We start from the raw sequence: 13,803 nt of genomic DNA, 5'->3' as shown, positions 1-13,803 counted from the left end.
TACTGTGCTGCCCAAGCTCCACCCACGTGGGGAACTGACCCCTCCTCACCATCACCGCAGCCCTCTCGTAGTTCCTAGGGACACACCATCTGTGCCAGTGACCGCTTCTCCTGCTCGGGAGTCATACTGCCCACAGTCACACCCTCAACTCATTCCCTTCCCCTTACTCCCAGGTCCCCTGGCGGGGTCACTGCCAGCTCCAGCCCTGGACCACTCCTCCCAGACCATCGTGTCCCTCACAGGCTCTCCAGTCCAGCCAGGACCCCTGCTAAACAAACTAAGACCCCTTCTACTGGAACCCTCCTTTCTTCCCAACACAGCAGGTTTGAGCAATCCTCACCACAGGACTCCCGCTCACATTCCCTTCCAGGTGACTGACATCTCAGAGAGAAAACTGCTGAGGAATTGACCGGCATCATTCCAGGGCACAAAGGCTCAGTTCAACAGCGCCAGCTATCATCAGCAGCCCTCCCTCTCGTCCCAAGTTCGTTCATCCTGGCACTCCCAGGGTCACTGACCCCTCACGTTACCAACGCCTCCTGTCTGCAACTTCAGTTTCTCCTCTGCCTAGCATCAACTCCAACATCCCTGGCAACAAAACGGACTCCATCTCGCTCACAGCTGTATCTTGCAACCAGGTTCTCGCATCCTTCCTCATTCAGACCTCCACTTCTACTGGTTCCCGTGCCAGAGACACATCAGGCATGCTGACTCTCCTTTTTCTTTAGTCTGCATCTCAGTCTGGCCCCCTCCCCCACAACCATGAGTTGCTCAAGGAATCACCCTGAGACAGAGTGACTGCTGCTCCCAAAACTGCCAGCAGGTCCTTGGTCCCTCCTCCACGTGTAACCACTTCCCACTTCTTCCACTGCCCTCCACACTCCTTGAATGTATGTATATATAAATAAATGTGGATATTATACGCACACATAGACAGTAACTATAAAATACAGGTGCTTCATATACTACAGGGACAAATGGCAAAGGCTTGAGGAGTCAACAGATGAAAAGACACGGTGAATACAATCTTACGTACCCAACGGTACTGCAAGAATTTTGTGGAAAACACAAGCTAAAAATAAGCTCATTCTGGGGCAAAAATACTGCAGTCCACTGATGCACATGCACATGAAAGTGTATTTTACTCTTTAAAACACTGGCCCTTGTTTCTAACCATGTCGAGACTGAAGACACCTATACCAGTGTCCTACAGCCTCAGCCCTGCTTAGCTCAGGGGCCACTTCCAGTACGTACACCCTCGGCCTCTGCAGCCTCCCCACACCCTACAGTGACTTTTCCAACTCGGACCAACCGGCCTACAACTGTGCTGCTACTACCAGGAGAACCCTCACTCACACACTGCTGTGCGGGTGAACCGGCTGAAAAGCAGTAAGTGCTCACAGGAACATGAGCACTGCAAGCTAGAATTCCAGTTCTGCATGTCTGAATGAGCACCCTGCCTCCTCTAAGAAGCAGCATCCTGTCGGGATCTCCCAACTGCTCACCCGCCAGGTTTTGGAAAAGAAATCTCGTACCAATTTTTGCTGCAGGCAGTGTGTAAAGGGATCCCTGAGAGACTGAGGAACCTCACACAAGGTTTCCCATTGCACTGGAGGGAAAAGGGAAATGCCCTGAGAGCAACAAAACTAAAACTCTCCTTGACAAACAATCAACCCCGTACTCACCAAACAGGCGCTGGTGGAAGAGAAACTTGCCGGCTATTAGTCCTGTGAGAACGGCCAGCAGCCAGAGCAGCACTTTCAGCACCCTCCAGCCAACTCCACGGGGGTACTTATTGGTCACAAACGAGAAGCAGTTTCCAACCACAATGACATTGGCTTCGGTCTGGCTGTGAGAGACTGGGTCCTCAGCAAATATGAGGAAATTGAAGAAGATCACCAGGTAAGCCACAATCATGCGCGACCAGGGATGCTGGAAATAGTAGCGGAAGTCTTTACCCATCCTTCAAGGCTTCAGGGCCGTGGTCTACCTGGTCGAGGAGAGACACACAAGGGTCAGCGCAGGAGAGCAGGCCACAGACAACGCCTCTCCCCGTCGCCTGCTCCAAACCACAGCAGCTCAATCAGGGCAGCACGCGGCCCGGACGGTTCCTGTTTACGGCTCCTGCAAGGCTGCGCCGGAACAGAGTCCACGCAGTCCCTCCCCCTCACTCATCGCTCCTCTGCTACCTCAGGGATGTGACCAAGGGGAGGTCAAGAGGGCAGGGTGAGCAGACATCACAACCTCTCCACTGGACGGCTCCTTCCCTCTCAGAGGCAGGACACAGGGTCACATACAAACTGAACTACGCACAAGTCACACACACACACAAAGACCACATCCTCACAGTCGGGGGCCTTCCTCACTCCCTGGACATGGGCGTGAAGCTGGTAGCAGTGGCCACCGTCTAGTGACCACACCAAGTCGGCACAGAGTCTGCTTTATGACACGGGGAGTCTAGGACTGAGCTGTTGCCTGCAAAAGGGCCTGGGGGGGTCCACTCCTGCGGAAGGGCAGACACGGGAAGACGGCAGAGAAGTGAGCCCGTACAAGTTTGGGGTTGACAAGCAGGATTTCCCTCCAGTGAAGGAGGCAAGGGTGCTTGGTCTCAGGATGCTTAGGGCAGATGCAAAGTCCGGGAGGCACGGACAGCACAGCACAGGACAGGCCCAAAGCACTGGCCCCAGGCAGAGGCACATGCCATCCCCAGGCCCCGCCTCCAAAGTCTGTCCACACAGGACAGGGAGACCGCGGCCACCCCCAGGGCTCGTGTGTGTGCAAGTCTATCTACTCTGGGGATGGTTATGGTGGGCCCACGTGGCTCTGAGATCATGCTACCTCTGTTCTCTCAGCAATAAAACTGCGTAAATCTTGGGGAAAAAAATACAGCCAACTGCCCTCTCATTCTTCTTTTGTCTCAGCTGAGACAGAGAGAACCTTGAAAAGGAAGAGACCCCTACCAGGGCTATAGTACTGACCAGGCTCCGCACTGGGCAGCCACACATCACCACCTTGCCCCGCATACTGGTAACCTCAACGCCACCTCTTCACTCACACGGAGGCCAACCAGCAGGAGGGCCCTGACCTGAGTGTCTGCAATCTGACCCTAACCCGACTGCCAACCGCACAGATGGCCAGTCCCGCTCAGGAGCAGCACCCGGCTGAAGCACAGACCCAGGACGAGGCTCCAAGACACGGTGCCCTGAATGCCTTCTGGGGGCCCACTCTTCCCTGAGACATCTGTCAGTCCCACAGGAAACAGTGGCCGACATGAAGGAATACCACGCACTTCTGGGCACTTTGGGGAAAAGCAGCCACAGACATACATCCTCAGTTTGACAAGTGGCTGGAAGAGTAACAGGCCTAAAGAGTTCCCGGTCCATGGAAGATCCGAGAACAGGCTCCAAGGCACCCTGGTGGTGGTCCAAAACCCCTCCCCGGGGAGGCCAATGAGGTCACAGTCTCTGCTGATGAAGACCGACTGTGACTACCGCAGGAACACAGCACCCACACAGAAAGGGCCTTGGAAGCCAGCCAGTCACAAGGCCTGCTGTTCACGGGGCTGGTCAGCAATCTCAAGCCCCTGGTGCACTCTGGGAAACTCCCAGGGCTGGCCACTCAGACCACAGAGGAAGGGTGACGTGCTGAGGTCCTGGCTATTGTGTTGGCTTTGTCGGAGTGAGGCCCATCGCCCACTGCAGCTGCAGGGACCTGTCTGCCATGGCAGGGAGTACAGCGCCTCAGAAAGAACCCAAAGGCCCAGTGCATTCCTCTCAATGGGTGGGCAAGAATGCCCGGGAGGGGTGTGGGTGGGGCCCTCGTCAACTGAGCCCCAAGCAACCCCTTTGCAAACGTCCAGAGACCGCCACCAAGAAATTCACTAAAACATCTCAGGGCAGAGTCCTGAGGGGACCTAGCCCTGCAGAAGCAGCTGCAGTGACTATGGTGCCACAGGACGTCTCTCACACACACACACACACACACACACACACACACACACACACGCCGGACCCTCCTTCCCAGCAACACCCCTTGCTTCACTGTGGTTCCCAGCTTCTGAACTTTGCGTCGTTTTCACCCGTTATATCAGGCATTCGAAGACTTCAAGACAGGTGTGATTTCAAGAGTAAGAACCAACCGCACCAGCACACACTCTTCCAACCCTCGGGCACACTGTGAATGCACACTCATGCCATGCCACAGGTGAGCAAGTGCTGCTCCTACCTGTCCTGAATGGCTCAGGTGTGCTGCAAGTGCTTCTTCCACAAGAGACTTCTCCTAACACTCACAGCTCACTCCTTGTTTCCACAACACTTGCCTCCCTCAGACGCCAGCAGAATAAAACAGGACCTTGTCATCGATCATTTGGTCTGTTTGCTTGATGCTAAACACAGCTGCTATTTATTCTTGCCTCTTAATCGAGAGCCAAAGCAATGTCTTCCAATGGGTCCACAATTTCTCATAGTACACTGAGCAACACCTCTGCCCATCACCACTTCCTGACCTGCCAGGAGTGAGCCTGCTCCCCTTGGCCCAGCTGCCCACTCTCTCGAGTGCTGACACAACCCAGAGCACCCTAACAGGTTACACCGCCATGGTTCACACAGAGCCCCTGATGCTTGACACTATCACTGCCTGACTTCACTCCTTAAATAAATATCGGGACTCAGGTTTTCAAACTGACTCTGCTCCACAAGGCACACACTTGGAAAAACCTGGTAATTTTTCACAATATAATTCTGAACTCCTCAATGAGCGTGTGCTCCCCTCACAGCCCTCAGATCACAGTGTGGGATGGCGTGTCTTCTGTGTCTTGTCCCACGCGGGGAAACCACAGCCCAGAGGTGAGCTCAAGGAGGAGGACAGAGGCTGGGACGGGAGGACAGCAGCAGGCATCTCTTGAGCATCCTGGACACTGCCTGCACTCAGCAAGAGACGCCCCTTGTTTGGGGGAGGCTAGGGGAGGGCAGAGCAACCTGCCATTCAACTTCTGCTACGGGAAGAGGCTAGAGAGCAGCCGCATCTCCTGCGGCTGCTGACAATCCCCAAGTGGCCCCACTCTCAGCAACTTACCCTGCATTAGCAGTGTTTACAATGTCCAGCACATATCAAGTGCTAATAAACTTCACAACCAGCCTCTTTAAATGTTATAGCAGCCCAAAGAAGAAAATACTTGGGCCCCAGGTTAGCAATGAGACTTCAGAGTCCAGCAGCCCCTCAGGACAACGTTAGTCTGTGTTTCCAGCACCCACACAGGCACTTTCCTCGGTTAAGTCCCCTGCACAGGGTGTTTCTGATGAGCACGTCGTCTGACACCAAGGTCCCCCAGTGCTTCCAACAGGAGTAAGCTTGCCTTGCCACTCAGGCTGACCTTGGCCGGGGGTGGCCACAGGGTCCTGGCGGGGTGGCCTTCTTCTCAGGGCAGCCCTGGGAGGCCCTGAGTGCATGTGCTGGCCTCTGCCACGCGTCCCTGATGTCCCTTCCATACTGTCCCCACGCATCTCAGAACCAGACTGACCCACACTGCTCATCTGCTCTGACAGTGGTGACCCCAGCAGGCAGATGCCAGGGCAGCCTCCTAGAATGCAAAGAATGTAAGGAAGCACTGGGAAAAGTGAGAACACTCCTGATGGGGGACACCTGCCTGGGACCCACACAGAGATGCACAGTTGGCTCTAGAAGGTGGAGTCACAGGGGCCGGAGCGCACCTGCGAGAGGCAAGGAAGGTGCAGCCAGGTCCGGGGAGGCAGCTCAGAGGTAGTGGTTGCAGGCATCGTCCGAGGTGTCAAGCAGAAGAGCACCCTTGTCACGGCCTTCTTCTGTCACTTGTTCAGGGTTTCCTGGCCTTTGGGGGAGGGGCTACTAGCATATAAAGCCCCTACTGCCAGGCACTCCATATCCTTTTATCAAGGGATGAGAACAGGCACTAAACAGATAAAAAGTTGTGTGCACAGCATTTTGGGTAATTCCCAGAGAAGAGTTACCACGCAGTAGCCAGGAGGGGGTCAGCTACAGAAGGCCTCATCCAGGTGACTCCAGCAGATAGGTAGGGAAGAAAGGAGGCCAGCACTTCAGAGTGACTGGGGCTGGGGACTGGAACTTACAAAGGTCTGGGCTGGCACCTGATGACTGCACACCAGATGCTGAAGGTGGCTGTGTGGCTGGAGGAGGACAGGGCCAGGGCTGCCTGAATGAGGTGAGGGGTAGGAGGGAGTTTTCCATACAGAATGGCCCTCAGGCAGCTCTCTCTCACAGGGCACAGAGAAATATCACAACTTGCTAGCAGGCATACAAGATGGAAGGTCTGGGACCAGATGCAGGGCAGCCACTGAGGAACGCACTGTAGGCGGGGAGGCAGGAACATGGCCTGGCAGGTGGAGGGTGAGGAGTTCAGGCAGCCTGGCTTCTGAACACTGTGAAGGTAAGCCTTGCTGGTGCACACCACATGGACATGTGCAAGACAAAATCCCCAATGGAGCGCCCCTGCTTAAGATGATGGGTGTGTTTCTGAGGCGAGCGGGCTCCAGCTGGCAGACTCAACCCCCAAATAATCCTAGGGCTGGGAAAGCACTTGTCCTGGATTGTCCCGGACTAGCCCTGAGGACTGACCAGGGAACAAGCGGACACTGGGGGCGGTGATCATGTACCCAAGGTCATATGGCAGCGCACAGTCAGCCACAGGCACAGCTACCACTACAGAATTCAAAGCAAACGGCTTCCCTATACAGAGGAGCGCAGAACACAAAGTCCCCCCAAGAAGGAAGGAAGGGGCACGAGGAGGCAACTGCGTGCACCTACAGACACTCACTGAGCATCTGCTAGTGCCATGAGTGAGCAGACAACGGAAGGGCAGAGAGTGGGCCTGTGTGGGGTGAGAAAACAAAGTACCACTACGGGCTGCACTCCAGAGAAGGCAGGCAGGGGGACTGGACACCCAAGTCGGCCAAGGAGGAGAAGCCTGGCGATGTTTGCCCAACAGGCCCACCTTCGTACATCCCAAAACAGATGGGACCCCCAAGATGATGCTGGCTTTTGACCTCACACAAGGGCTCACCTGGGTTGCTAAAGACACCAGCAGCAATGACCTCAGACGTTAACGCTAGAACAGCTCACTTTTCATAGGACACAAAGACCACACAGCCTTTTAAGTAAAAAGCAACCTTTTAGCACAATCAATGAAACCACTTTCAGCAGCCTGCTGACTTGGGCTGGCACTGGGGAATGGCTCCCAGCTGGCGAGATGGGGTCCAGTGGAAGCTTCCAACACTGCCCAGGTGCCCTCTCCTCCTGTCTCAACCTTCAGTGGGGCTCTTCCCCACCAGCTAGCAGCCTTCGGGACCACAGAGTGTTCAGCCATCAACCAGTTTCAAGACAGAAAACCTTCTAGCAAATCATGGCTGAGGCCCTGGGAAGACAACCTTCTCAGGATAAGAGGGGGACACCTTGTCTGTGAGCTGTGCCACCTGCACCAGCTGAGAACATGAGCACCCAAGGACTCTTTGCCAAGTTCAGGTACTCTCTCCCGGGGCTGATAAAGAACAGTGGGAAGGCAGGGGCCAAGCAGGAGGCATTCCCACCTGAAGTCCTTGAGTAAATGGCAGGCAGCTAGCAGAAGCAGACAAGAACTGAGACAAGTCCTGCCTTCAGACTGTGGGTGGGATAATCTCTAAGACCACCAAGAACAGCAGGAGAAATACCCGAGACCCTGCCACAGCAGGTCCCCGGGGTCCTGGACTTAGGAGGCTGCCAGTCCTGGGCAAAGCCAGCCCTCCCACCCGCCTCCCCCGCTCCCTGGGCAGGACGCCTCCGAGAAGCCTCGCTGGGATCCGGGAACCCCATCACCGGCACTCCGGAACACACGGCCGTCCTTGCCTGCCGGGTCCCCACCTGGCGTCCACGGCCACGCACGGATGCTGGAGTGGCCGGGCGACGTTCTCTGTCCCCCGCGGCTCCGCAGAGCGCGCGCCCCGAGCCCGGCGTGGCCACACGTGTAGGCCCGGGGCATGGGCGGAGGCAGGGACGCGGACACGGCCGGCGCCAAGTTAGCCGGCACCCAACGCCCACGTCTCCCCTGCCTCTGTCTAAGCAGCCCAGACGCGAGCGAGCGGCAACCTGTTAGTGTCATCAGCTAGCCTGGGGCCCAGCCTCGCCCCCACTGACCCAGCCGCCCCTTCCCCGCCCCCGAGCCCGCCTCAGGAACCCGCCCGGGCCCCGCACGCCTGCCCGCCCGCACGCCCGCGCAGCATCCCCGGGGAGCGCAGGAGGGCACGGGGCCGCGGGACCGCGCACCATACTCACCAAGGGCCGCGAGCGACTCGCGGGGAACGGCCGGCTGGGCCTGGCGGCGGGCGGCGGCCCTGCTGTCGCCGCTATAAATACCGGGCCCCCGCCGCCTACGCCGCGCCCTCGCCGCCCGGCCCTGCGCGCCGGCTCCGCCGCAGGCCCTCGGCCGGCACAGGCCAGGGCCGCTCCCTCCCTCTCCACCGCCGCGGCCGGGCCTCTGCGGAGCGGCCGCTGCGGGGCCCCGGAGCGCGGGCCTCAGCCTCCGGGGGCCGGCGCGCCCCTCCCGCTGCTCGCCATCCCTCAGCACAAGGGAACCTGAGGCTGGTGTGGAAGAGGGGAGGGGGGCTCAGGGCCAACTATCCGGGGCGGCCTTGGCCGCGCATCATCCCCTCCAGCTCGCCTTTGGAGGTGGGGGTGGAGCAGGACACGGCCTGGCAGGACCTGGAGGTCCACAGCGTCCTCCCTCCCGACACACATGTGTGCAACGCTATTCATACACACACCGGCCCCTGCACACCTGCCCAATCACACATGTGTGCACACCACACATACCACACTTACACATCCGTGCATGTGCACACTTAAACTGCACATACGCGTCTGCTCCCCGTGCATGCACCACACATTTACATGCGCACGCACATGTGCAAAATACACACGCGTGTGTGCACACTTCTACACACACACGTGCATACTTTTTAGCCTTTCTGCAGACCCTGGGCTGAGGGCTGGTCAGCCGTGCAGACCTTTGGCTTTCGAACCCTGACTGCACGTGACAACTTCCTTCCCCTTTGGCTCCCTCCACGCTGGACATGGGGCTGCCTGCTGCCCAGCTGGTGGACATGGGGCTGCCTGCTGCCCAGCTGCCAGTGCAGGCTGACATCCCTGCAGATGGAGAGGACCCTGTTTTGTACAGTTCAGTGGGCAATGGACTATGCACGCAAGCGTGCAGGGGCAGGCACGTAACGGGAGAGCCAGGGTCTTCGTGCAGGGGCAGGCACGTAACGGGAGAGCCAGGGTCTTCGTGCAGGGGCAGGCACGTAACGGGAGAGCCAGGGTCTTATGGCCTGGAAGGACTGAAAGGAAGTAGCCCCCCCCCCCAGGGGAGCTAACCCACATGGGCACCACGGGAAGCTCCGTGCCGGACTTCCCACTAGTCTGACGCCTGCCATGCCTCTCACAAGAACCGCCTGCAGCTGCAGAAGAGTAACTCAGGGGTGGCTGCCAAGGGTCCCAGGAAGGATCCTGGAGTGTGGCCTGGGTAGGATGTAGCCACTGAGCCATCACCCAAGGCCCTCTGCTGTCCTTTTAAAATTACCATCTGGGGGGCCAGTATGATAGCTCAACTAGCCAATCCTCTGCCTCCAAGCACTGGCATCCCATATGGCACTGGTTCGAGTATGCTCTACTCTATCCGGCTCCCTGCTTGTGGCCTGGGAAAGCAGTGGAGGACAGCCCAAGTTCTTGGGATCCTGCACCTATGTGGGAGACCCGGAACAAGTTCTGGGCTTCTGACTTCAGGTCAGCTCAATTCTGGCCATTGCAGTCATTTGCGAAGTGAACCAGCAGATGGAAGACCTTTCTCTCTTGTTTTCTCCTGCTCTCTGTAATTTTGTTTTCCAAATTAAAAAAAAATAAATCTTTGAAAATTGTAATCTGTACTATTTTCTAAACAGTGTTAATCTGTGTAACTGTTTAAAATGGGAGCCACATCTCATATGTTCCTTGAATTCTAAAGCAAGCGTGTTTCAGTCTGCTAAGACTGGAAAAATACTGTATACAAATTACATAATGGAATATTATAGTCCAGGGATGAGCACTGTGGCACAGTGGGCAACGCAAACATCCCATGTGAGGCCAAGTTCAAATCCCACCTGCTCTATTTCCAATCCAACTCAATGCTAACGTGCCTGGGAAGACAGCAGAAGATGGCCTAAGGACTAGCTTGCCTGACACCTACACGGGAGTCCTGCACAGAATGTAGCTTCCACCTGGCCAGGTCCCAGCCGCCATGACCATTTGGGAAATGAATCAACAAATGAGAACTCTCCCTTTTTCCTTCTCTGTGTAACTGCCTTTCAAGTAAGTTTTTTTATAGGACTACTAAAGTCTATAACTTATTATCTGCTCTTGTTCCAAAATACAAGAAACCAGAAGTCAAAGGCATCTTCACAGCATGGAGTGATGGCCAGGAAATGCGTTCTTGTTCGGCTGTGTCTCCTGGAGAGATGGACCTCACCTCCTCCCCCAAACCAAGGTCACAAGTACCTGCTGCCATGACCTTCAGTCCAGCAGGACCCAGAGCCGCACCCTGTGGATGAACATGAACATGCTCCCTGTCTTGCCTCTCTGCATCTGCCCCAGGGGCTGAGGAATCCGGGTGTGCAGCTCCACTGCATGGCAAGCAACACAGGCAAGATCTGTGTCAGCCTCAGGGTGCCCCCGACCACCGACCAGGGAGCACAAGCCCCTCGCTTCGCCAGCCACCCAGATGGCCAGCACAGTGCCACTTCAGGATGAAGCTGCGCAGCAGTGTGAACTCTCGGGCCTTCGCCCCAGTGGCATGGAATGTTCTGGGTTCAGCTCATTCAGCTGTGTGTGCGGCAGGTCTGTGAGCTCGCAGCAGGCTCGGGTCAGGGCCTCCACCGCCACCTATGAGAAAGAGGCCACACAGAACAAGGAGGTTCCTCAAGCTTTCCTAAGAGGTGGAGGAAGGGTCAGGAGCCAGACCAAGCTGTGGCTTTAAGGGGCCACATTCCTACTCCTCCACAAACTGGGACAAGAATGTAGGGCTCACGACGAGCAGACCAGGAGTAAGGACTACTGGATCAGAATTCTGCTGCCACCACTTACCAGCTATCGCCGTTGGCAAACTGCTCCTGTGATGTTACAACTGAAACGCCCAGATCCTGCTTTCTCTGTCTGTCAAATGGCAAGACGTGAGAGCAGGCATGGACACTGGGCCAGCCTAGACCAGCAGGGGCTGAAGGAGATGGTCCTGGCTTGTTCACCCAAATCTCCACCACGTGTCAGGGTATCAGCACCAGGCTCATAACAGTCACTCAGTGAGCACCACTCTTCCTCCTCACGGAGCCCGCTGTGCCATGAGTGTATCCCTCAGGGCCAAGCCCTATGGGTCCAGTACACAGTGGGGAGGAGCCATTTTCTCACAAAGACGGCCCATTTCTCTGCTGGCCAGCAGCAGTCTTCAAGGCACGCAGAGGCAGGTTCCAGGTAGAAGCCACCGCGGCAGGGTCCTGGTGCTCCCATGGCTCCTGCACCTGCCACTGCACCTCTGCAGTGCCATTTCTCTCGTGCCGGCGAGATCAACTGCAGACCAAGTCTTGGGGTGCCAAGATGGGGAGGCCTTCAGAAGGAAGCTCTCCAGGCACACCAGCCCAGCACCTGCCTCCTACACAGGCACCAGCAAAGTCAGCCCCGTGGCCGCCGGGTTCCCAGTGCGTCTTGTTTACTCAGCTTGTCTTCTTCAGAGAGTTCAAAGTCAGCAGGAGCCACCTGAGACACAGTGTTTTCCTGCTCGCCGCACAGTCCCAGGAGGCTAACAGCATGGTCAACTCTGTCACTGAAAACAGAGAAAGTAGGGTCAATATATACGCTGGTGAAAAGCCCTGATGACCGCCCTGTGTCCTGCTTGTGTGGGCCTGTCACAGCAAGCCCTGCAGGAAGCCTCTGGCGTCTCCATGACAGGGCAGACTCTGAGTGCAGCCATATTTAACTCCCAAGAGGTCCATGCATGGCGTTGCTGTGGAAGCCGACTGCACATCACAGCACCAGCTCCTCAGTGCCAAGCAGTGAAAACATAAACACGAGCAACCCATGCTTCTTGTGGTATTCTACAGGCACAGACTCCACCGCCAGAGGTTCCCTCAGCAGCCCTTGTTTCAAAGATCCACTCCTGTGAAACCCAATTGCACTGATGCATCTTAGGCCACACACCCTGAATCTGACCTGGGCAAAGATGGTCATCCCAGGCTCCTGCCTGGAACGCCAAGCCCACTCAGCAACCTGGATCTGCCCTGGAGTGGCTCCCGGTCCCGAGAAAACGAACAGCGCCTTGTGCAGCATCAGTGTGCGCTTCACAGGCTGTCAGCAATGCAGGTGCTGCTGCCTCCCCCGACCCCGCACCGGGTCAACTCTGCATTCTCCTTTACCAACCTGGCCCCACTCAGAGCACTCCCCCGAGTCTCTTGAATAAAAGGAAGATTCACCCATCCTTCACGCCATGCTGCAGAGGGCTACGTGAAGGTTCTTTGCTGAGCAAATTTTAGAGCGAAGGGTCCTATGACCCAGCAGTAGTGGGCTTGGCCCTGCAGTGGTCAGTCAGGGGCTGAAAACCTGAGCTGGGATGTGGAGCAGTGTCTCAGGAAGACCCATTCCCCCATGCTGACGGTGGAGGGCAAACCTGGCATGACCATGCCCTCCTTCCACGGCCTCTCCTTTCCTTCTCCTATGCCCCACATCCACCGCAGCGTGGACCAAGGCAGTGCCGAGATAGGGTTAGCAATGGCCTCATCCACAGCTATGCAGCTTCTTGGCCCACAGGCCATCTTGGGCTGACGTCTCTTGCTCTTGCTTTCTTCCTGGTTTGGATCTCTTCAAACAAATGGCCTGGCACTTACAAAAACAATTCCCTCGGAGTCCACTCACAGCTGTCCCAGGGCAGGTACGAGGCTCGATGGGGGACTAATATTGGCCTTGGGAAGCTCTGGAACCCATGGGAAACGCAAATCATCCCACCCACATCCTAGAGGTGTTCTGGCCACTGCCTGGCCAGCCAACCAGAGGCTGATGCATCTGTGGTGGCCCACCAACAGCCTTCTCAGTCCCACAAATGAGCGAGAAGGGTCACTGACCCGTACCCAGCACAGGTTCATCCTACCGAATGACAGGACTCTGACGGACAACCCTGACCCAGCTATACCTGGCACTCTCCTCTTAACCTTCGTCGACCCCTCAGTGGCTCTCGGCCTCTGCTTCCAAATCTAAAAAGTAATTTAGACTAGGCAATCTGCAAGTTCCATGCTGACTTCCACACTTAATGCTGGAAGTGGCAGCAGCCAAGCATCCACTAGCTAAGGATGTATGCCAAATGTGACTCAGCTCAGGCCAGTGGTGAGCCTGGAATCATGAAGAGAACACAGCCGCAGGTGAGTGAGCTCATCCCGGGCAGAGAGGGACATTATCCAGTGGCAGCAATAGAGCTGCTAGTGGTAGAGTTCCCAGTGGAAGCATCCAGTGGCTTCCAGAAACAATGAACACCTGTGGAAACACCCAGCCCAGGGAACCTAACAGAAAGCACAGCAGCTGCTACTGGCCTGTCTCACCAAAAGTGGGTGACCCTTACAAGGCCAAGAGAGTAAGTCAGCAGACACAAGACCGTGCAGAGAAGGAGCTGCCTGGAAGCTTGCTGCAGCCCCCCTCCCACTCCACACACCCTGCCTGCTGGTCCCACCCACCCTGGGTCCCTGGGCCAGCAACGGTGCAATCAAGCAACAGGCT

The 13,803-nt window shown here is 56.5% G+C and overlaps 1 protein-coding gene across 3 annotated transcripts in view; it reads right to left on the bottom strand.

The window, feature by feature from the left end:
• Positions 1 to 8,567, bottom strand: part of TMEM117 (transmembrane protein 117) — a 269,877-nt gene extending 261,310 nt beyond the window's left edge. Inside the window, exons 1-2 of one of the 3 annotated variants that reach the window (XM_058656042.1) lie at positions 8,299 to 8,567; positions 1,686 to 1,990 (exon numbers count right to left, since the gene is read on the bottom strand). In XM_058656042.1, coding sequence (XP_058512025.1) covers positions 1,686 to 1,962 — 277 coding nt within the window. In that variant the 5' untranslated portion in view covers positions 1,963 to 1,990; positions 8,299 to 8,567. Of the gene's footprint in view, positions 1 to 1,685; positions 1,991 to 7,887; positions 8,112 to 8,298 lie in introns of those variants that run through there. The other 2 variants (XM_058656044.1, XM_058656043.1) reach the window with 2 other exon arrangements.
• Between the last annotated feature and the right edge of the window lie 5,236 nt (positions 8,568 to 13,803).

The sequence above is a fragment of the Ochotona princeps genome, chromosome 27 (genome assembly GCF_030435755.1).
Source record: "Ochotona princeps isolate mOchPri1 chromosome 27, mOchPri1.hap1, whole genome shotgun sequence".
Taxonomy (NCBI): Eukaryota; Metazoa; Chordata; class Mammalia; order Lagomorpha; family Ochotonidae; genus Ochotona; species Ochotona princeps.
The sequence above is the reverse complement of the archived record's forward strand: the minus strand, read 5'-3'. Positions and strand labels throughout refer to the sequence as shown.